This window comes from Anabrus simplex, chromosome 2, assembly GCF_040414725.1.
Source record: "Anabrus simplex isolate iqAnaSimp1 chromosome 2, ASM4041472v1, whole genome shotgun sequence".
Classification (NCBI taxonomy): domain Eukaryota; kingdom Metazoa; phylum Arthropoda; class Insecta; order Orthoptera; family Tettigoniidae; genus Anabrus; species Anabrus simplex.
In genome coordinates this window covers 357,250,701-357,274,543 of record NC_090266.1, presented here as the reverse complement: position 1 = coordinate 357,274,543, position 23,843 = coordinate 357,250,701, and the positions used below count along the sequence as shown (strand labels likewise).

The 23,843-nt window shown below is 38.5% G+C and overlaps 1 protein-coding gene across 1 annotated transcript in view; it reads right to left on the bottom strand.

The window, feature by feature from the left end:
- Clk (circadian locomoter output cycles kaput protein Clock) overlaps positions 1 to 23,843 on the bottom strand; it is a 938,225-nt gene that overhangs the window by 225,883 nt on the left and 688,499 nt on the right. The window contains exon 16 of the mRNA XM_068225986.1: positions 23,479 to 23,652. Within this exon, the coding sequence (XP_068082087.1) occupies positions 23,479 to 23,652 (174 nt within the window). The remainder of the gene's footprint in view (positions 1 to 23,478; positions 23,653 to 23,843) is intronic.

The following is a 23,843-nucleotide window of genomic DNA, read 5'->3' as shown; positions in this document are numbered from 1 at the left end:
TACCCGTATTTTTAAAGGACTTTCCAAATACCAAGTTTCTTGTCTCTAGCATGTTAAGTTTTTGACATATAATGTAAAATGAAATGGCGTATGGCTTTCAATGCCTGGAGATCCCAGGACGGGTTCAGCTCGCCAGGTGCAGGTCTTTTGATTTGGCACCCGTAGGCGACCTGTGCGTCGTGTTGAGTCTGAAATGATGATGAAGACAACACATATACCCAGCCCCCGTGCCAAGGAAATTAACCAATGATGATTAAAATTCCCGACCCTGCCGGGAATCGAACCCGGGACCCCGGTGACCAAAGGCCAGTACGCTAACCATTTAGCCATGGAGCGGGATGACATATAATATAGATACACCGGTACTCATTTTAAAAATTCACCCACTTTTCTAATGCTTTCCAGCCCCTCAATTGGATTATCCGAAAGCAAAAAGAAATACGTGTATCATTGTTTTTAAAGGATATTCAAATACCAGTTTTCATGCCTGTACATCTGTAACACCTTCAGTTTTTGAGATAAATGTATACTCATAAGAATTATTCTGCTTCTTCTACCTCACTTCTTTCCACCCCACTCCTGCCTTATGTGGACTTTGCGAAAACTGAAAGTACGTGTTTCTTTATTTTGAAAGGAAATTAAAAATTCCAACTTTCACGTCTGTAACAGCTTCAGATTTTAAGATGAAGTATCCTCATAATCATATTTCAACTCTTTATTTACTTATTTTCAACCCCACACCCCTTACGTTGATTTTCCGAAAGAAAAAAAAACACAAATGTGTGTTTCTTTATTTTTAAAGGAGATTCCAAATACTAATTTTCACGTCTGTAACATCTTCAGTTTTTGAGATATAATTATACTCATGAAAGTAAATCAACTCCTTTTTCACCACCCTTCCTACCCGTTAAGTGGTTTCCCCCTCCCCAGAAGTGCGTGTTTATTTTAAAAGAGATTCCAAATACCAATGTTCATGTCTTTAACATTTTTAGTTGAAATGAAATAGCGTATGGCTTTTAGTGCCGGGAGATCCTAGGACGTGTTCGGTTCGCCAGGTGCAGGTCCTTCGATTTGACGCCCGTAGGTTACCTGTGCGTCATGATGAGGATGAAATGATGATGAAGACAACACATTCACCCAGACCCCGTGCCAGGAAAATTAACCAATGATGATTAAAATTCCCAACCCTGCTGGGAATCGAACCTGGGACCCCTGTGACCAAAGGCCAGCACGCTAACCATTTAGCCATGGAGCCGGACAACATTTTTAATTTTTGAGATATAAGTATCCTCACATAAAGAATTGAACTAATTCTTCAATTCATTCACCCCCTTAACTGGATTTTCCATAGACAAAAGAACACGTGTTTCTTTACTTTGAAAGAAGATTCCAAATATAAATGTTCATGCTCCTAACATCTTCAGTTTTTGAGATATAAGTATCCTCATGAAAATAATTCAACTAATTTTTCAATTAATTCACCCCCCTTAAGTGGATTTTCAAAGGACAAAAGATTAGGTGTTTCTTTAGTTTGAAAGAAAATTCCAAATGCAAATTTTCATGTCTGTAATATCTTCAGTTTTTGAGATATAAGTATTCTCATGAAAAGAATTCAACACCTTTATCACTCCACCCCCGCCCATTAAGTTGGTTTCCTCCCACCCAAAAATGCGTGTTTCTATATTTTTATGGGAGATTCCAATTACCTATTTCCATGTCTGTAACCCTCAGTTTTGAGATGTAAGATTCTCCAGAAAAAGTACTCAATTTTTTTACTTCTTTTCACACTCCCCACTCAAGTGAATTTTCCAAAAACAATCAGTACTGTACTTGTTTCTTTAAAAGAGCTTCCAAATGCCAATTAGCACTTCTGTAACATCTTCAGGTTTTGAGATATATGTATCCACGTAAAAGGAATTCATCTCTGTTTTAATCCCCCTCTACCAAGTTGATCCCCCCCCCCCCACCTCTGCAAATACGTGTTTGCGTGTTGCTTTATTTTTAAAACAGATTCAAAATACCACTTTTCACGTTTTTAACATCTTTAGATTATTTGCTATGTATATATTCTCATACAAATAATTCAACTGAATTTTCAATCCTTTCGCTCCCCCCCTCCCCGACCCCCACCGTTAAGGATCTTTTCCAAAAACCAAAGAATATGTGTTTCCTTATTTTTAAAGGAGATTCCAAACACCAATTTTCACATCTGCAACATGTGAAGCACCCTCTTTTTCAGTTCCTCTCAAGTCGATTTTCCAAAAATATATTTATGTATCTTTAATTTTACAGGAAATTCCGAATACCAGTTTTCATATCTGTAATTTGTTACCTAACTTAGATAATTTGCAGATATGCTCTTTTTAAAAATTCACCCCCATTTGTTACTCCTGTTCACCCTCTATTCATCAGATTATCCAAAAACACAAAAATACGTGTTTCTTTATTTTTAAAGGAGATTATAAATTTCAATTTTCATGTCTGTAACGTCTTCAGTTTTTGAGATATAAGTCTCCCCATAAAAAGGTGTTCAAATTCTTTTCCCCCTTTTTTCACCCCTCTTAATGGGATTTTCCGAGAAAAAAATGTGTTTCTTTATTTTCAAGGAAGATTCCAAATACCAATTTTTACATCTGTAAACTTTTAAGTTTTTGAGATATAGACACACCCATTTTAAATATTCATCCCCCTTTTCACCCCCTTAGCGACGGAATATCCAAAACTCCTCCCTTAGCGAGCACCTACATGTTAATATGAATGCATCCCCTAAATTTCATTTCTTTATGTCCAGTAGTTTTGGCTCGGCGATCATGAATCAGTCAGTCAGTCAGTCAGTCAGGACAAGTTATTTTATATATATAGATGATATGAGTAAAGGAGTGGAATCAGAGATAAGGCTTTTCGCAGATGATGTTATTCTGTATAGAGTAATAAATAAGTCACAACATTGTCAGCAACTGCAAAATGACCTGCATAATGTTGTAAAATGGACAGCAGGCGGTGGTATGATGATAAACAGGGTTAAAAGTCAGGTTGTGAGTTTCACAAATAGGAAAAGTTTTCTCATTTTTAATTACTGCATTGATGGGGTGAAATTTCCTTATGGGGATCACTGTACGTATCTAGGTGTTAATATAAGGAAAGATCTTCATTGGTGTAATCACATAAATGCGATTTTAAATAAAGGGTACAGAACTCTGCACATGGTTATGAGGGTGTTTAATGGTTGTAGTAAAGATGTAAAGGAGAGGGCATATAAGTCTCGGGTAAGAGTATGGTTCCAGTGTAAGGGACCCGCACAAGGATTACTTGATTCAAGAACTGGAAAAAATCCAAAGAAAAGCAGCTCGATTTGTTCTGGGTGATTTCCGACAAAAGAGTAGCATTACAAAAATGTTGCAAAGTTTGGGCTGGAAAGACTTGGGAGAAAGAAGACGAGGTGCTCATCTAAGTGGTATGTTCTGAACTTTCAGTTGAGGGATGGCGTGGAATGACATTAGTAGACGAAAAATTTTGAGTGGTGTGTTTAAAAGTAGGAAAGATCACAATATGAAGATAAAGTTGGAATTCAAGAAGACAAATTGGAGCAAATATTATTTATAGGAAGGGAAGTTAGGGATTGGAAAGACTTACCAAGGGAGATGTTCAATAAATATCCAATTTCTTTGAAATCATTTAAGAAAAGGCTAGGAAAACAAAAGATAGGGAATCTGCCACCTGGGCGACTGTCCTAAATGAAGATCAGTATTGGTTGTTTGATTGAACATGTGGCAAATGACATACAAGTCAGCTGAAACTCGCAAGGCTAAGTTACGTCATTCATTGAACCCTTGATAACTTGTATATTAATTATGGTACGAATATGAGATTAACATCACCGTCTTCCCCATGTTAATACCTCCAATATTATCAAGTTTCATCAAAATCCACCATGGATTAAGAAACTCATTGAGAGGAATGTTACAGCTGCAGTCTCTCCGACCTCAGTATCAAAGAGACGCGAGAACTGGATACAAATCTGTCTTGTCCTACAGTCAAACCTGTATGGTTGGCCGCTTGTGGTTGTCAGTGGTACGATACGTCAAAGTTATACAGTAGAAGTCTTCGATACTCTGCAATAATCTTGTTATATTTCTCTGTCTACAGGCTTAGCTGTGTAGTTAGCAAGTGCAATACTTCAAACACTTTCAAGTGACTAAAATCTTGTGTATCAGAACTTACAATTATTACGTTCATAAACTGTGCATCGATACTTAGAGTTTTCACGAATAAAACTTTGAAATACGAGTAACTTACTTAACTTGCTAGTTTTCATGTGAAATACAGTAATTTCACATTATTTGTGTATTCAGGACATCCTGTGAACAAAACCAATTCTCATTATTCAGAAATCGAGTTAACAAAAATATTCCACGTTTTGAAACACAATCTTGCGTGTGAACGGGACTAAATTCGCTAAATAGTTTTGCATTCTAACAGTGTCGTATATCAATGTAAAGGTGTGTATGAACAATCATTTCACACATTAGGCATTTTACTTCTAACACCCAGTTGAAGTGATTGTCATTTAACTCAGTGTGAATAATATTCCTGTGGCACATAGCAGTGTTCATTTTAATGAATAAACTCTCCAAATAACTGTAAATAGAATCAAAGTGATCTTGAAATCCTGGAGGACCCGACAAGTTTTTGCGTCCTCAATTCTCCAAATATTTAGAGCAATAATTACCTTTGTTTTTTGTGTGCTCAATTTTACAAGTGAAAGTGATATTAGGAAGTGTGCGGATTTGATTCCATTAACATTCGGATGCAAAATCTTGTTTGAGTTCTTTAATTTTTCATCTCAAGTTAGAAACTAGTGCAGTTCACTTTAAAGAAGGGTCTTGTGTCTGATTCCATTGACATTCAACATTAAATATCAGCATTTCTTTAACCCCTTTATGGAAACAGTGCAAATCAATTATAAATTACACCTCCTTACTCGTCCATCCAACCTATTGAAATAGCTTAATTTTGTGTATATCTGATTCATTTAGTGCTGTTTATATAGTGGTGTTTAGTGCTTGTTGGTAGAAATTGGGAGTAGTAATAATTATTTAAATTTTGTAACAAGTAATTCAGTTGGTCTTCAGTAAATTACGTTTTCTAGGTTAAGTAGGCTAGCTATTATAGGTGCACCTTGTTTCGAATTTAGGTTTAGGTAATACTTTAGGTAACAATATTAACTTTAAAAATATTTGTAAATATCTGTAGGTTCGTTGGTTGTACTTACAAAGGCAGATTATCATAAGGAATAGTACCGTAACTTCTGCAGCAACTTCTCCGGTATTTCGTATAGATATACGTTCAAACTATCGCGAAGGTAATAATTTACTACATTAAAAAACACGACACGCCTGTAAACTTCCATTTAAAAAGAAGTTAAAGAGATTACACGGTAATAGTTAACAGTCGTATTGTTATTGATTATTGTCGCTCCTCATATTCAAATATTACATTGTTGGCTACAGTCGTGAACAAAGGGTGTAGTGTAGTCAAGTGAATATAAATAAAAATCAGCTGACCTTGTATTCCATTCATTTGTACTTCTGAGTAGGTAGTTAGTATCCGTAATTTATATTTCGCTCCCTCAATCTTTCAGTATTTATGAGCGGTTAGCTAATAATAACAATAAAGTTCATATATCCCAGTAATTGCAGTTCAAGTCCCTGGAGTAGTAGTAGTAATTTTGATAGAAATATTTGAGAAATTATTGTAGACAACCTCGTATTTTTCAGTAGGCTTAATTCAGGACACTTTTATTCTCCGTACCGTGGAGTAGGGAAAATAATAGTAATCCACCAGCTGTAATAATCACATAACCACATTTCAGTAGAATTGTAGTGAAGATAAGGTATAATATATTAGATAGTATCTTGCCAGTTATATTCGTGTTTTTCTTCGTGTACGGCAATCCTTTCGATACTTAAGCATTTAACCAAACGCAGTGTAGTGTAGTGTAGATACATTGTAGTATAGATACAGTACATTTAGATAGTGCCGTATCTTGCCTGCTATATTCGTGTATTATCTTTCGTGTGTATCTATTAGACCCTAATACTAATAGTAATTTGTCTAAGCATTTAGCTTCGTTGGTAATCTTTGAGTACAGTAGTTCTTGCAAATTTCATTTCTGTTGTGCTTAGTAGTGACATACGGTACGGTACCGGTATCGTAATTAGGATACGTCTGAAAGTAGTTTAAAAATTACTGTAGTGTACTGTACAGTAGTATACGAGTAATATCCTATTAGAAATTAGTGTGCTTATTTTGTTATTGTAAAATATTTGTGTAGTACTGGTGTAGTAGAGGTATCCATAGAAACTCTTACTAAAATATTGTTGAAATTAGGATAGGCTTAATTGCAGTTTGGAATTGTGTAGTTCTTGTGTATTACTTTCGATATTCAGTAATTAACAGCAGTTTTTATCCTGTTAGGGGTTGTAGGATTTAAAAAAAAATAGAGCACGACTAAGTAGTATTGTAGTGTAGTCGTATATTAATTACCTTATTGTTGTGTAGTATCCCAGACAATATATCCCTCCGTTCATTTATTTTTTTGCAAATAAGTTACTTTATTTTTTAATTTAAAATTTTCCCCCCGTAAAGAATGGCTAAGGAGCGCGAGTGTACTTATTGTGGGTGTGGTGAGGCATTGAGGGGTATGAGGGAGGAGTTGGAAAGTTTGAGGGAGATAATTAGGATTCTCACAGAAGACAGGAAGGAAGATAGGACTCCCTCAAACAATGTACAGGTTACAGTAGGTGTACAAGAGGGAGGGGAAGGAAAGGGAGGAGTTGTAGAAGACAGGTGGTCTAATGTTCTAAGGGGAAGGAGATTGCAGGCCAAGGGCTCTACTCAGGATCAGAATTCAGGACAGGTGTCTGTGCGAAATCGGTACGAGTCACTCCAGGTAGAACAACAGAGGGAAGATGAGGGACAGGGAACTGTTGCTGAGATGCATGGAAGTAGGAGGAAAGGAAAAGGTAGGAAAGGGAAATGTAGAGTAGAGGATAGGAAAAGACAGGAGGAACAGGGTCATGGGAAGGAGAAAAGGGAGGAGGAAGTAGCTTCTGCAGCTATCAGGAAAGATAGGGCTGACCAGGAGGGGATCAAATGAGGTGGGTAGGGTTGAGGCTCTGGTCATGGGGGATTCCACCGTTAGACACGTGGGGAAAGTGTGTGGAGGAAAGGGAACCAGGGTAGAATGTTATCCAGGAATTAGGTTGAGGCAGATGTTGAGGAAAGTAGAAGAGAGGGAGGAGGGGAAGGAGAAGGTGGTAGTGTTTCATGTTGGTACCAACAACGTAAGGCAAGCTGATATAAGTACCAACATAGTTGGAGATGTGTGGGATCTGGTAAATGCAGCACGGGTGAAGTTTAAGAAAGCGGAGATTGTTATTAGTGGAATACTGTGTAGGAGGGATACTGACTGGAGGGTGATTGGGGATTTAAATGAGACTATGGAGTGGGTATGTGGGAAACTGGGAGTGAGATTTCTAGATCCTAATGGGTGGGTAGGAGATAGGGATCTGCGCTCGGATGGCCTTCATTTAAACCGCAGTGGTACGTATAAGTTAGGAAATTTGTTTGGAAGGGTAATAGGGAGGTACATTCAGGGAAACGGGATGGCCTAGGGAGCGGTGATAAGGGAACAGGGAACTGGAAATCAAGTAGGGATGACATAAAATTGTTAGTGTTGAACTGTAGAAGTATTGTAAAGAAAGGAATAGAATTAAGTAATTTAATAGATATATATTTACCAGATATTGTAATAGGAGTTGAATCATGGCTGAGAAATGATATAATGGATGCAGAACTTTTCTCACGGCACTGGAGTGTGTTATTAATAATCATTATTAATAATCTTGACCATGATGGTCGGGATTGGATCCGTATTGACTTAGTAACAATAAATATGTTGGAAGATAGTCCGCCTAGTCAATACTATTCATTTATTTACCTTTCACCTTAACATCTAGTACATGTTTCGAGAATATAATGCAATTTTATTCATCCTTAACTCAACATTTTTGAAGTACGCAAGGCAACTTCAAGGACACTATGAATTCATATCATCACAAGACGTTGTATTTAATTAGACATTAATTGGACTATATTGTGTTTTTAATTTGTACTTGACAAAATGGGATTTTAATTCTATGTTTGTACTATCCAGAATTTTTAAATGTCACATTGTCATACTCATTGTTTTGAATTTTAATGGGGGCCCCCATATTTTAGTCAGGTCTTATTGTATAATGAATTTTAATCTACTAGCTGAGGAAGAGAATGCATTATATTCTCGAAACATGTACTAGATGTTAAGGTGAAAGGTAAATAAATGAATAGTATTGACTAGGCGGACTATCTTCCAACATATTTATTGTTTACTGGAGTGTGTATCGTAGAGATAGGATAGGAAAGGTGGGAGGGGGAGTTTTCATTCTGGTGAAAGAAGAATTTGTAAGCTACGAAAAAGTTAAAGATGAGACACATGAAATTCTAGGTGTAAGGCTGATTTCTAAAGATAATAGGCAACTTGATATATTTGGAGTGTACAGATCGGGAAAGGGTAGCACTGATGCGGATTCGGAATTATTTGATAGGATAGTCAGCTATGTGGGAAACGACATGGAAAGAAATGTGATTGTAGCGGGAGATCTGAATTTGCCAGATGTAAACTGGGAAGGAAATGCGAACGACAGGAAGCATGACCAACAAATGGCAAATAAGTTAATATGGGAAGGACAGCTGATTCAGAAAGTGATGGAACCAACCAGAGGGAAAAATATCCTGGATGTGGTGCTGATAAAACCAGATGAGCTCTATAGGGAAACTGAAGTAATAGATGGTATTAGTGATCATGAAGCTGTTTTTGTGGTAGTTAAAAATAAATGCGATAGAAAGGAAGGTCTTAAAAGTAGGACTGTTAGGCAGTACCATATGGCTGATAAAGCAGGTATGAGGCAGTTTCTAAAACGTAACTATGATCGGTAAAAACGGTAAATAAAAATGTAAACAGACTCTGGGATGGGTTTAAAGAAATTGTTGAGGAATGCGAAAACAGGTTTGTACCTTTAAGGGTGGTAAGGAATGGTAAAGACCCACCTTATTATAATAGAGAAATAAAGAGACTAAGAAGGAGGTGCAGACTGAGAGTTAGAAATGGCTGTGGAAGTAAGGAGAAATTGAAGGAACTTACTAGAAAATTGAATCTAGCAAAGAAGGCAGCTAAGGATAACATGATGGCAAGCATAATTGGCAGTCATACAAATTTTAGTGAAAAATGGAAGGGTATGTATAGGTATTTTAAGGCAGAAACAGGTTCCAAGAAGGACATTCCAGGAATAATTAATGAACAAGGGGAGTGTGTATGTGAGGATCTTCAAAAGGCGGAAGTATTCAGTCAGCAGTATGTAAAGATTGTTGGTTACAAGGATAATGTCGAGATAGAGGAAGAGACTAAGGCTACAGAAGTAATAAAATTTACATATGATAACAATGACATTTACAATAAGATACAAAAGTTGAAAACTAGAAAAGCGGCTGGAATTGATCAGATTTCTGGGGATATACTAAAGACAATGAGTTGGAATATAGTACCATATCTGAAGTACTTATTTGATTATTGTTTGGTCGAAGGAGCTATACCAGATGAATGGAGAGTTGCTATAGTAGCCCCTGTGTATAAAGGAAAGGGTGATAGACATAAAGCTGAAAATTACAGGCCAGTAAGTTTGACATGCATTGTATGTAAGCTTTGGGAAGGCATTCTTTCTGATTATATTAGACATGTCTGTGAAATTAATAACTGGTTCGATAGAAGGCAATTCGGTTTTAGGAAAGGTTATTCCACTGAAGCTCAACTTGTAGGATTCCAGCAAGATATAGCAGATATCTTGGATTCTGGAGGTCAAATGGACTGTATCGCGATTGACATGTCTAAAGCATTTGATAGGGTGGATCATGGGAGACTACTGGCAAAAATGAGTGCAATTGGACTAGACAAAAGAGTGACTGAATGGGTTGCTATATTTCTAGAAAATAGATCTCAGAGAGTTAGAGTAGGTGAAGCTTTGTCTGACCCTGTAATAGTTGAGAGGGGAGTTCCTCAGGGCAGTGTTATCGGACCTTTATGTTTTCTTATATATATAAATGATATGAGTAAAGGAGTGGAATCAGAGGTAAGGCTTTTTGCGGATGATGTTATTCTCTATAGAGTGATAAATAAGTTACAAGATTGTGAGCAACTGCAACGTGACCTCGAAAATGTTGTGAGATGGACAGCAGACAATGGTATGTTGATAAACGGGGCTAAAAGTCAGGTTGTGAGTTTCACAAATAGGAAAAGTCCTCTCAGTTTTAATTACTGCATTGATGGGGTGAAAGTTCCTTTTGGGGATCATTGTAAGTATCTAGGTGTTAATATAAGGAAAGATCTTCACTGGGGTAATCACATAAATGGGATTGTAAATAAAGGGTACCGATCTCTGCACATGGTTATGAGGGTGTTCAGGGGTTGTAGTAAGGATGTAAAGGAGAGTGCATATAAGTCTCTGGTAAGACCCCAACTAGAGTATGGTTCCAGTGTATGGGACCCTCACCAGGATTACCTGATTCAAGAACTGGAAAAAATCCAAAGAAAAGCAGCTCGATTTGTTCTGGGTGATTTCCGACAAAAGAGTAGCGTTACAAAAATGTTGCAATGTTTGGGTTGGGAAGAATTGAGAGAAAGAAGAAGAGCTGCTCGACTAAGTGGTATGTTCCGAGCTGTCAGCGGAGAGATGGCGTGGAATGACATTAGTAGACGAATAGGTTTGAATGGCGTTTATAAAAGTAGGAAAGATCACAATATGAAGATAAAGTTGGAATTCGAGAGGACAAACTGGGGCAAATATTCATTTATAGGAAGGGGAGTTAGGGATTGGAATAACTTACCAAGGGAGATGTTCAATAAATTTCCAATTTCTTTGAAATCATTTCGGAAAGGGCTAGGAAAGCAACAGATAGGGAATCTGCCACCTGGGCGACTGCCCTAAATGCAGATCAGTATTGATTGATTGATTGATTGACAGTCCAGGGGCTTATACATGTGCTTGCTCCATTATTCCACGTGAGCAAACCCTGCAACTTGAACTCCGAGACCTTCCAGAATATCTGGAACTTCAAGACCGTCCAGAACAGCCCTTGAGGGATTGGTACGTGGTTCCATGGTGCCAAGAGTTATTCCATGGTAAGGACAAGGAACAGCGGTACGACGCGGGACATCGCCAGCAGCAGGATGGAAGGACATCGTGCCTATCTAATCTCCAACTGTACTGAAGTGATATAATCTTGATTTTGTTTAATAAATCAACAGTTTAAAATAGACATGAACTTGATTCGAACTAAAACCCTCTCACTCTTTGCACCCACTCCAATTTAATGTACTGCACATGCCTAGCATTCATCTCATGCTCTTTAAGCTATAAAGTACGGGCATTTCCTGGTACAGTACTTTTACAAAAATAAATCATAGGATTTTGGCAGCTACTACAGAAGTAGCTAATGAATCCACAAATGTAGCAGCTGAAGAAGAAGCACGTCTTACTAACAGTAGAGACAAATCAGTAAGTTGTGATGGCACATGGCTTACCAGAGTACACAGTTCCCAGCACGGAGTGAGTGCTGTTATTGGTGTCAAATCAGGGAAGGTATTAGATGTACAGGTAATGTCCTCATCCTGCAAGGGATGCAAAGAGTGGGGGGGAGGGGGAGGGGGAAATGACAGACTTGGAAGAATATGCAGAATAGGCAGAGAAACATGAAAGTATATGTAATATTAACCACAATGGTAGCTCAGGCAGTATGGAAATGGAAGGCATGAAAATTATTTTTTGTTGGAGTGTTGAGAAACACAAACTATACTATGTCAACTACATTGGTGATGGAGACACTAGAAGTTACAAGGCTGTTGCTGATGACCAACCTTATGGTTCAGAAACTAAAATATTAAAGAAAGAATGTGTTGGTCTTGTTCAAAAGCGAATGGGGAGTCAGTTGAGGAAGCTGAAAACAACTATGAGAGGAAAAAAGTTGAGTGATGGGAAATCACTAGGAGGGAAAAACAGGCTGACCAATGCAGTAATTAATACCCTTACTGTATATTATGGAAATGCTATAAGGGCAAACAGTTCATCTGTAGGAGGAATGAGAACTGCAATTTGGGCAATTTGGTATCACAAGTGTTCAACAGATGAGAAGCTAACTCACTACTTTTGTCCCAAGGGCCTTGACTTATGGTGCCCATTGCAACGAGCTGTGGCTAAGGAACTGAGAAGAGCTACCACCACACAAACAATCTATAGAGCGTTCCAACCTTAAATTGCAGTACAGCAGTAATGGGATAATTCCGTCTCTTTCCTTCTCCCATGTTTTGCGGGTAGCGCTGTCCTACTCTAATGCAGCGGGTTTGCCAAATATCTGTAAATCAGAATGTTATCGGTTAAAATGGGTGAATAACGTGTTATGTACAGAATTTCAAGGCGCATTTGATGCCGTTAACAAAAAAAATGTAAAAAAATAATTTAGTGTGAAAATGGTGATATAATGGAAAGTTTTGCCAAATGCAAAATCTTCATTGCATAGAACTTATCATGTCATAACTCCTATTTTATATTCATAATTTTTCTAATTTTTTCACTGCTGGTAAAGAAACATTTCAGCTCAATGTGGATAAGTTTCTTTTTAAATTTAAATGATAACAAAATGCAGTATATGCGTTTATTTTCAGTCATGTTCAGGGAATTGTATGTGCAGGCACGAAAAAGTCAGTCGCTGGCCTGCGTCTTTCCTATTGAATTTGCATGGGGGTCAAAGCGAGGCAAATGGTCTTCAGATATGGAAGTTATTTTCAAAACAATCCTGAAGTTCTTATCTTGCTTAGTTCTTAATTTGTGACGGGCAGAATATCTCCTTGAATTTTGGTTTCGCGCATGACTCGGCTGGCTGTCTAGCTGGCTGGCTGAAGTACCGGTAATGATCTCCCAAACATGCGCTTTTAACATTTCCAGACAGTCGCATGCAGTGCAGTGCTCATTTCGTCAGTAGTATGTATAATAGTGATTAAATACATATCAGTGACATATGTACAATTCTTGAGGGAAAGTGTATTTCATTTGTGTGGTTCGTGCTCGTGCGTGGGGATCTAATTTCGAAAAAAAAAAGTGCAGAAGGATCATGGCGTAGTTAAAGCAAAGCAAACGGTCTTCGGATATGGAAGTTATTTTTACATCATACCTCAAGTCCTCATCTCGTTAGCTCTTAATTTATGACAGGGAGAACGTCTCGTTTGTTTACGTTTCACGAGTGACTCGGCTGGCTGAGCTTTTAAATATACTGGCAGCCGTGTGCAGTGGTGTTCATTTAATCAGTATTATAAGATTGATTAAATGAAGATCAGTTTTATATATATATATATAATTTAATGGCGTGTGGCCTCCGAAGAGGCCGAGTGCAGGTCTTTGGAGTTGACGATGCATAGGCAACCTGCGCGTCTATAATAATGTGGCCCTACCTGTGATGAATTCTAATGCTGAAGACGGCACACACCCAGCCCCCGAGCCATTGGAATTAACCAATGAAGGTTAAAATCCCCGACTCGGCCGGGAATCGAACCCGGGGCCCTCTGGACCAAAGGCCAGCACGCTAATCAGTTAAGCCATGGGGCCGGACAAGATAAGTGATAAATGTATAGTTTTTGAGGACAAGTGGATTGTGTTTGTTGTGCTTGTGTAGTCTGTGTAGTTGTCAGTTCGTGCTCGTACTCATGCGGGGGGTTCTTAGTTCGAAGAAAAAGTGCAGAAGGATGTACAATGGATTGTCAAATTAAAAAGAAATGTTCCGTAGGTAAACGCAGGGGAAAAGAACGCAATATTATAATGAGTGTCCTGGATTATTTTTAAAGACTATGAATATGAGCAGCGCAGTCAGTGAAACATCTAAAGCTACAGGTTGTTCCGAAAGAACAATCTATGCTATAAGGAAGGAACACACACATGGTCCTTTGCAAACTCCCGAAAAAAAAGCAAAACAGAGAAGGACGGCAGAAAAATGCAAGGAAAATTAAGTATGATGATATTGTGCGACCAGGCTCGATAGCTGCAGTCGCTTAAGTGCGGCCAGTGTCCAGTATTCGGGAGATAGTAGGTTCGAACCCCACTGTTGGCAGCCCTGAAAATGGTTTTCCGTGGTTTCCCATTTTCACACCAGGCAAATGCTGGGGCTGTACCTTAATTAAGGCCACGGCCGCTTCGTTCCTGCTCCTAGCCCATTCCTGTCCTATCGTCGCCATAAGACCTATCTGTGTCGGTGCAACGTTAAGCAAAAAAAAAAAAAAAAAGATATTGTGCGAAGTGGAGTGCGTCGGGTAGTTCACTCTCTTTTATTTGCTAACATACCACGATTTTCCAAAACTTCGTTGTATCACTTCTTACATGATATAGGCTTCCGTTATTTAAGAAGGGGTAATAAAGCAGTTTTCATTGAAACCGATGAAATTATTAATTGAAGGCATAGATATCTCAGGGAGATAAAACGTTTGAGGGCACAAAATAAAGCTATAATTTACACAGATGAATCGTGGGTAAATACTGGGCAGACAGTGACAAAAGAATGGAAGGATACGACAGTGAAAAGTGCACGGCAGGCCGCCACTGAAAGGGTGAGATCGGGACTTAGGCCACCGAAAAGCCGAGGACCGTGATTTACCTTAGTACACGCGGGTAATGAACATGGTTTTGTTGCAAATGCTGAACTAACACTTTTATGCCATAAAAGCATAAGACAATTAGGCAAATTACGTGAACGAAGTAAAGAAAAATGAAAGAGATTTGGGGAAAGCAGACGAATTACAGGACGATGTCCACGATGAAAAGTGTTTAATACGACTTTCTTCATCGTCCGGATCACCTCAAGTTCATCTCCCGAAGCCGGTTCATCCAAAGCGGGAACATCACGCCTTGCAGAAAGGATAGAAGGTGTACGTCCAATGTCTGAGAGCAACGCCAGTGATTAAGGTATGTTGCATTTATTTTACCATACTACAAATATTAATTTATAAATGAATGAACTTAAAATTACAAAATTACAAACGAAAAATGTGGAACTGTGACGCCCTGTTTGAGTCACACTCGAGCGTGATCTTCACGAGTCGATTTCGCAACAGCGCGCTCCATCTACACAGTACTGCAATTTAAGGTTGGAATGCTCTATACCTCCAGCCATCATGGAAAAAATAAAAACGGTTTTCAAAAATCTCATTACAACAGAATAATAACGAATCTTTGAATTAAAAAATCTGGAACATTTCCCCAAAAACTAGGTTTTGTAGGTAGAAAAACAGTACAAATAGCTGCAAATGATGCCTTAATAACATTTAATGGTGGTATCAAGGCTAAGTTAAAGGTGCTGGAAAAATTGGAACTTGGTTTTGGTGATTACTGCACACAGATGATACATGAAGAGGACAATGCACGAGTGCATTCTGCAAATAAAAGGGCACTAGAATCTACAAAAGAAGCCAGAAAATGCAAAAAATGTCTTAGGTTAGAGGAGGAAGGAAGATAATGTCACCAGGAGGTGGTTGTGTATGCAGCAGGAGAGTTTTAATGTCCTTTCCTCCCATTTGTAACTTTAACCATCATTCTCCATTCTTCATAACTCAAACATTTTTTGAGATATTTTGATGAAAGTTTGTATGCAAATGTATCTTTTGTGTCTTAACAATGCAAACTAGAACCACTGCTATAACATTTGTTTTCTGTATTTTATGAGAAAATATACCTGCCAAAAATGTCTGGAAAAGTCACTCCTATAGAAAATTAAAAAATATATTATTTCAAAAGGCAAGGACAAGATTTTAGTTTGCAGTGTTAACACAAGAATTCTGAGCATTCTAAAACAATAATCTTCCTGCAATTTGAGATTTGTAAAAATTATCAAGGAAAAGCATGATGAATGTATAACTTAGTCCAAAATTTTGAAAATGAATTTTTATTAACTAGAGATAGTTAATTTGCAAATGTTAAAACAGAACACTAAAGAGGAAGGACAGTACTATGAGCGTGCAAAATTTCATTTCAACAGAACTACGGAATACCTAGGTAATTTTTTTAAAAATATCTGTGTATTTTTACATGTGTAAAGATGTACCTCCTCCCGTTAGTGACAGAAAATTATATAAGCTGTATGAATTGCTTCCTTTGCCCATGCCAGTTAAAAGTAGTGAAGGAGTGTATGTAAGCATTAGGAGAGAAAAGGAGTTCATCTTGATAGATACAGAACAACAAATTTATTCATATGCAAATCAAAATCAGCTCAACAGTTGTAAACAAATAGATAACATTCATACAGTGTATAGAAATGAATTTGTTTTAACAGGGACAGAGATAATGTATAATTGATTTATTAAAAAGGACCAACGTAATACCTGAATATTGTAAGAAAGACATCACCCCTACATTGAACAATTAACTTGGTTATCTGTTGAGGTAAATAGGTGTATATATATATATATATATATAGCTCCTGAATCAACTAAAGTAGGGGCTGATGACCTAGCTGTTAGGCCCCTTTGAATAACAAACATCATCATCATCATCAACTTAAGTAATGATGGTATGTTTTATTTTGCTTTACATTGCATCGACACAGATATGTCTTATGGCAAAGATGGGATAGGAAAGGCCTAGGAAGTGGAAGGAAGCGACTGTGGCCTTAATTAAGGTACAGCCCCGGCATTTGCCTGGTGTGAAAATGGGAAACCACGGAAAACCATCTTCAGGGCTACCAACAGTGGTACTCGAAACCACTATCTCCTGATTACTGGATAATTGCCGCACTTAAGCGACTGCAGCTATCGAGCTCGGTAATGATGGTATGTAAAGAGACTAGTGAGGTAACTCTGAATGGAATTGGTACGTTGATATTTTCTGAACCATGTAGAGTAAAAGCTATTAAAAACTACTTAAAATAGTATGTGTTTGGTCCACCTTGTCAATACACCTTTTATAATTGAAAATTATTTATTCATACAAGTCAGTACAGGATAAAATCATATACCTTTAATGGTTAAGATTATCAACGATGTACAGCATACAGACCAAATAGTAAATTATGGTCCACTGCTAATGTTAGCACCACTTATAAAAAGGATGTGATTCCAGATGTTCTGTTAGAATATGACTGTTGTCAATATTTTGGTAGCAAGTTGAAACTAACAGATGTAATACATCAAACAGAAATTTCATTACACAGTCTACTCACTCATAAGGAAAATTATAAGCATGCAGGCAAGAAGATCGAAGATATAAGAAGTTTTTTTACACAATCTGCTTTACGTTGCACTGACAGAAATAGGTCTTATGGCGACAGTGGGATAGGAAAGGACTAGGAGTGGGAAGGAAGCGACCATGGCCTTAATTAAGGTCCAGCCCCAGCATTTGCGTGGTGTGAAAATGGGAAATCTATGGAAAACCAAAAATGTTGTAGAAAGTTTAATTATGGATAAAGAGAAGGAAATATATGCAAACCATATGTATTCACACATTAATGTGCACCAGGTGATAGTCTGGGCAGTTGTAGCCCTAGTAATCATGTTGATGTGTTGTAAATGTTATTGCCCATACCTTGCCAGCATGTTTAACAAGAAACATTGGGATACTGCTACTGGTTGCTGCACTAAAATTTGTTTTAAGCAAAGCATAATAAATGAGAGCAGAGTTCAACCGAAATCATCAGATGATGATTTATTAGTACATTTTGAGAGGCCTTGAGCAGTAGAAAGTAGAGATAGTATTCACAAAGTAGAATCATTTGACGACATGTCAGTCGTTGCTAATACAGTATAGAAAGAGTTCAAGCACCTTGTAGTGTAAGATCATGCGAGAAGATAAGATTATAAATTCCCAACTGAAACATTATGATGCCCCACAATGAACAGAAAAGAGGCAAAAGCAATGTTTAGATTTTCAATGCAGGTATTATAATTATACTCCACACTCATAAATGGGGAGAAAGTAAACAAAAGTGCCTGCTTCTAGGGGATGCACACACTTCTTTTCCTGGCGAGGGAGGTGTACTGACTGCGGGTCACGACGTGCCCTTCCATCCTTTATTGTGGAGCAAATGGACTTGAGCGAGTTTTGAGAATTATATTTAAATTTCAGGAAAGCATTTCTTCACCATTAACAAATAGTACTTCAAATGTTGATGTAGTGAACAAATGAGTGGCAATTTTATTTGAGTGTATTAGAGCATTATGTAATGCATGAAATTCAGTATGAAGCAAAGGCTCAGTGGAAACAGTATTGTATGCAACATGGTGAAATATTGTGACAGCATCTTGTTCTCGCCAAACGTGTGGGTAGGACCGAGTTTGTCACATAGAACTATGAGTAAATGCTCAGAATTATGGCATTGTGGAGACGTACTTGTTTGCTGGACTTCTAGAACAATCCGCACTCTTACACAGTGGAAGAATGATGAGGACCAATCAGATCTCGATACATCAGTTACGTATAGGGAGAGGGGTAGTTATTCTAGAGGGATAATGGTAACTTCAAGAAAGAATAGATGTGGAGATAAAAACTGAAGTTTTGGGGCATGTCGGGAGGAGCTCCATAAGGTGTCAAAGAGTCAAGTGCGGCAGTTATTAGTAAGAGAATTTGGGATGCTCCATGAGCGAGTAGAGTGCATACTTGTAGGATGCTAATTAATTTATTATTTAACCACCTATTCAATACGTTATAGTTTTTATACAATTAGGAATTGATCATTATTACCGTATGAAATGTGAGACATGTTTTGCCTTTCATAGAAGGCAACTTCAATCACAGTACCTCCTCAAGGTTAAATCAGGCACCTGATTTATAATTAAAATACAATTACTAAGATTTAATAATAACATACTTAAAATAGGAGCAGTCTAAAGGAAAAAGAATAACAATATTCAGTATTAATGTGAATAACAACGTCAGCCATTGGCTGTTGATTACTAGTTGTGACAAAGGTACATAGTACCGTGCTTAGTAGCAGTGAAATGTTAATACGAATTGATATGAGTTATGGGAATGCAAAAGGAACAAGAAAGGCAAAATTTACCCTTCGAGGTTGCTGTGGGAACATCTAGCATGCCTGTCAGTGTCAACAGTAGCATTGAACTTGTTGTGGCATAGCAGAAGAGGAGACGGAAGAGGAACTATGGGAGAGAGGGAAGAGAGCGGGGTAAGTTAGAAGAAGGAGAGGGAGGGGAAAGAGGGGAACTGTTTGGAGGATCATATGTATGGCCTGTATAAAATTTTCTGGTGCAATACTTATATGTTATGGGAATTATTGACTCGACGAGGACGTTAGTGTTCTCGGAAATTTCATTGAAGGATTAGTGAACTAGTCTAAAGATATAAAATGTTTGTGTCAGTATCTGACGACTTTTGTGAGAACATCAACTGTATCCTTACCACCTACAACGGATCCAGAATGTTAAGGATGGGACCTTATTGACTGAAATAAAGAATATTTAAATCTTGTTGAATGTTGGTGAAAAGATGATTCAATTCCTTAACATGTTACCCCATAGCAGAAAATCTGTTAACCGAGCAAGTTGGCCGTGTGCTTAGGGAGATAGGGGGTTTGAACTCCACGTCAGTAGCCCTGAAGATGGTTTTCCGTGGTTTCCTATTTTCACACCAGGAAAATTCTGGGGTTGTACCTTAACAAGTTACTTTTAAAAAAATCTGTTATGCTTAACAGCATTAACACGCTCTAAATATTTACAATCTGTGACAATAAAGTTTGGTGAATGTAGTCAGAACGGTCGATCCGGCAACACTGGCGACACACAACGCTGCACCTGTGAAGCAGCAGGTTTTGACCCCCTGCTCCCAACGTTGTTAAGTTGAGCATTGTGTGTGTGCCGTGTAAGACCTGTTTGACACAGTACATGTTTAGTGCGTTGGTTCTGAACGGCGAACAGGAACATGAACGACCAAAAGATCAATGTACAGTTTTGTTTCAAGCTTGGCAAGACACCGAAAGAAACACATGTGATGCTGGTAGGTGTTTAAGAAGATCATGCACTGTCCTTGAAGTGTGTGTACAAGTGGTTCACCCGTTTTTGAGGAGGCCGGGAAAGTCAGTTGGTATACAAGAGGACAAATTGGGGCAAATATTCATTTATAGGAAGGTGAGTTAAGGATTGGAATAACTTACCAAGGGAGATGCTCAATATATTTCCAATGTCATTGAAATCATTTAAGAAAAGGCTAGGAAAACAACAGATCGGGAATCTGCCACCTGGACGAATGCCCTAAATGCAGATCAGTATTGATTGATTGATTGATTGATTGATTGATTGATTGATTGATTGATTGAAGTGTTTCTGACAACCCCTGTAGTGGAAGATTGGCACCTGCCATCAGTGACAAAAACATTGACAAGGTGAGGACATTAATCACGAACAATCGGCGATTAACTGTGCGCATGATAGCGGATGAACTGCAGATTAACCGTGAATCTGTGCGACATTTCGTTACCCAGAAGTTAGGGAAGGGGAAAACGTGTTCTCGTCTTGAGCCACATCACTTGACTGACGATCAGAAGCAGGCACGTTTAGAGGCTTCACAGGATTTCGTTGAAACGGCGGATGCGACACCAAATTTATTGAACTGTATTGTCACTGAGGATGAAACCTGGTGTTTCAGGTACGACCCTGAAATGAAGCAGCAAAGCATGGAATGGCGTTCTCCGGGATCCCCTCGTCGGAAAAAGGTCAGGGCCGAAAAGTAACGCATCAAAACAATGCTCATCACCTTTTTCGATAGTCAAGGCAGCCAATATCATCAAACAGTTCATGGAAAAAAACAGGGTGGTGCAACTTGAACATCCCCCATACTCACCAGATCTCAGTCCTCCAGACATCTTCCTATTCCCATGACTCAAAACTCGCTTTGAAAGGAAAGAGATTTGACGATATTCCTGACATCCAACAAAACGTGACGAGGCTTCTGAACACCATTCCAAAGGAAGCCTTCTTGCAAACTTTCCAGGACATGTATCGCCAATCTCAGCAGTGTATAGTTATGGGAGGGGACTATTTCGAAGGACAGTAAGGTCACCGTCGTATATTGTTCATCTATGTTGATAGTACAGGACTATTCACTGAACTTTATCGTCACAGGTTGTATTATTAAAACTCCTCTCTCTCTGATCAACAATTTATGGTGACTAGCTGAGGATGGCAACAATGAACAGCCGAAACTAGTACTATTCGAGGAAATAAACTATGTATTGATTAGGTGGAAGAATAAATTAATATCTGTAAAAACGTAAGTCATATCTATCAATATGGGACTAGCAATGAAATTTACTGCATACACATTTTAGACAGGATGTTGCAGAAAAGCACGGCTTAATTGAGGGTGTAGATTCCTCACATATAGAGAAGGCAAAGGGTGTATATACGCGTGTCCAGAAATCCATATTTTCCGAGATATCAGGTTCTACCTATCAGACCATCACATGTCGTGAGCGAACATGTTGTTTGTTGCACTTCCATGGTGTGACAGTTATCTATCACGAACCAACTGTACCTATCATTGCTAGAAAGACCAATGCTTAACGGAGTTCAGTAACACCCACAAATGGATTACGGTGGTTTTCAAACAAATATGATGGACACAACGTGCCCATTTGTACTACTGGAGACGGGTTAGAGAACTGATCCCTGCTGTTGACTTAACTGTTCATATGATTAAGTTTCTTAGCGGTTGCTGAAGTTCATTGTCTGTGAGTGCTGTTACTCTGGCTGCCAGCTAGCTCCGCTCATTCAGCTGTGTTGTTTCCGCAGGCAATATACAGGTTTTCCGATGCCAGGTATTGGACATGCATTTCATGTATGGGCTGGCAGATGGAAACGCGGGAGGCATGTAGTTTCTACCAAGAATGATATCTAAATTGCCAATGCCCCAATGGAAAAAACATCTGATGTGTTGATTGCACCTACGTGAACACGGCAGCTTTACGTCTGCACCTGGCACCAGAGGACGGCCAAGACCCAGTACCCCTTCCACTTGTTAAGTTGTTCTTGAGGCTGTACACCAAAATCCTTGTGTAAGCAAAAGGAGTTTAGGTAGACAGATGCACCTTGTACGTGTCAGTATCTGACGACTTTTGTGGGAACATCAACTGTATCCTACTGCCTACAGCAGGTCCAAGCACTGGCAGCAGCAGATTTTCCTGCATAACTAACATTCTGCCAGTGGTTCCTCTAACAGTTCGTTCCATGGCCGTATTTTTCACCACTGGCATTATGGTCCGATGAGGAAATGTTCACATATGATGGCATTCAAAGCCTCCATAACCAGCACATATGGGCAGATATCAATCCACATACCACTGTTAAAAGGGCTCACCAACAGAGGTTCTCCATGAACATCTGGGCTGGCATACTTGGTGAGTGCTTGCTAGGACCCTATGTACTTCCCAACTGCCTGACAGGGAAGGCATGCAGGCAATTCTTACGCACCAAGTTACCTGCTCTCTTACATGATGTGCCACTACACCCATCACTTGATCTTAATCCCTTAGACTTCTTTGTGTGGGGTTATGCGAAGTCGTTGGTGTACATAATACCTGTGGAGGATGAAGCAACACTTCAAGGCAGAATTCTAAGGCCCTTTCAAACCATACGTACAACACTGGGCATATTCCAGCTTGTGCGTAACTCCAAGCAAAAACGAGCAGAATGTGGGCATTTTGAACACCTCCAATAAGATGGTGCGCGGCAAACATCTGTAAAAGACATGCAAGCTAGCCCACTCTGTAAAAGACATGCAAGCTCGTCCACAACACTTGATGGTCGCTCCACGACAGTCTGATATCTCGGAAAATCTGCATTTCCGCACATGCGTATATACATGTTTTTCCTTCTCTGCATGTGAGGAATCCTTCCCTGCAATTATGTTGTGTTTTTCTGAAACATCCTGTATGAAATCACATCACTTACTTTAGACAACAAACACAAAGTGAAAATTTGCAGGTTAGTGCAATTAACAATGACGCAGACTATTCATTTAAAGGGCCTAACATTAAGATCATCAAATCAATTTCTTCTGAAGGAGAACCAATGGATGAAAATCTGAAGGAAAAAATAAGTCAAAACCTTACATATGTACTGTAGTGAAAAGTATGACAACTCATCAGAATAACACAAAATAAATGTAAACATTACAAATATACAAAACAAAATGTTTGGATTTGTCTTTACCTTCTATTTGCCAAAGAGCTCCTAATAATTCTACAGGCCATGCCCCAATCATGGGGTTGGGAGATCTGACAACTCTACTTTATGTCACACATTCTGATATTAACATATATTTTTTACTCTTGTAAAGGCCTTACACTGAGCTGCAAAGATGGCAGAAGGCCATAACGGGCCATCAACAGCTGCTCCGACACCCGTCTCAGCTCTTCCTGCTGTTGCACGATCAACTGCTGCAATTCCTCGTGCTTCCGCTGCAACTGTTCCTGAATCTGGCTTTGGGCAGTGGTCATAACAATTGGCTGCCGTATAAGCTGCAGAAGAATCACAATCTGAGATAACAATTTATATAATAATAATAATAATAATAATAATAATAATAATAATAATAATAATAATAATAATAATAATAATAATAATAATAATAATAATAATAATAATAATAATAATAACATCAACAGCTGAAAAACACATTCCCAGATGATGGGGAAAGGAATACATCCCT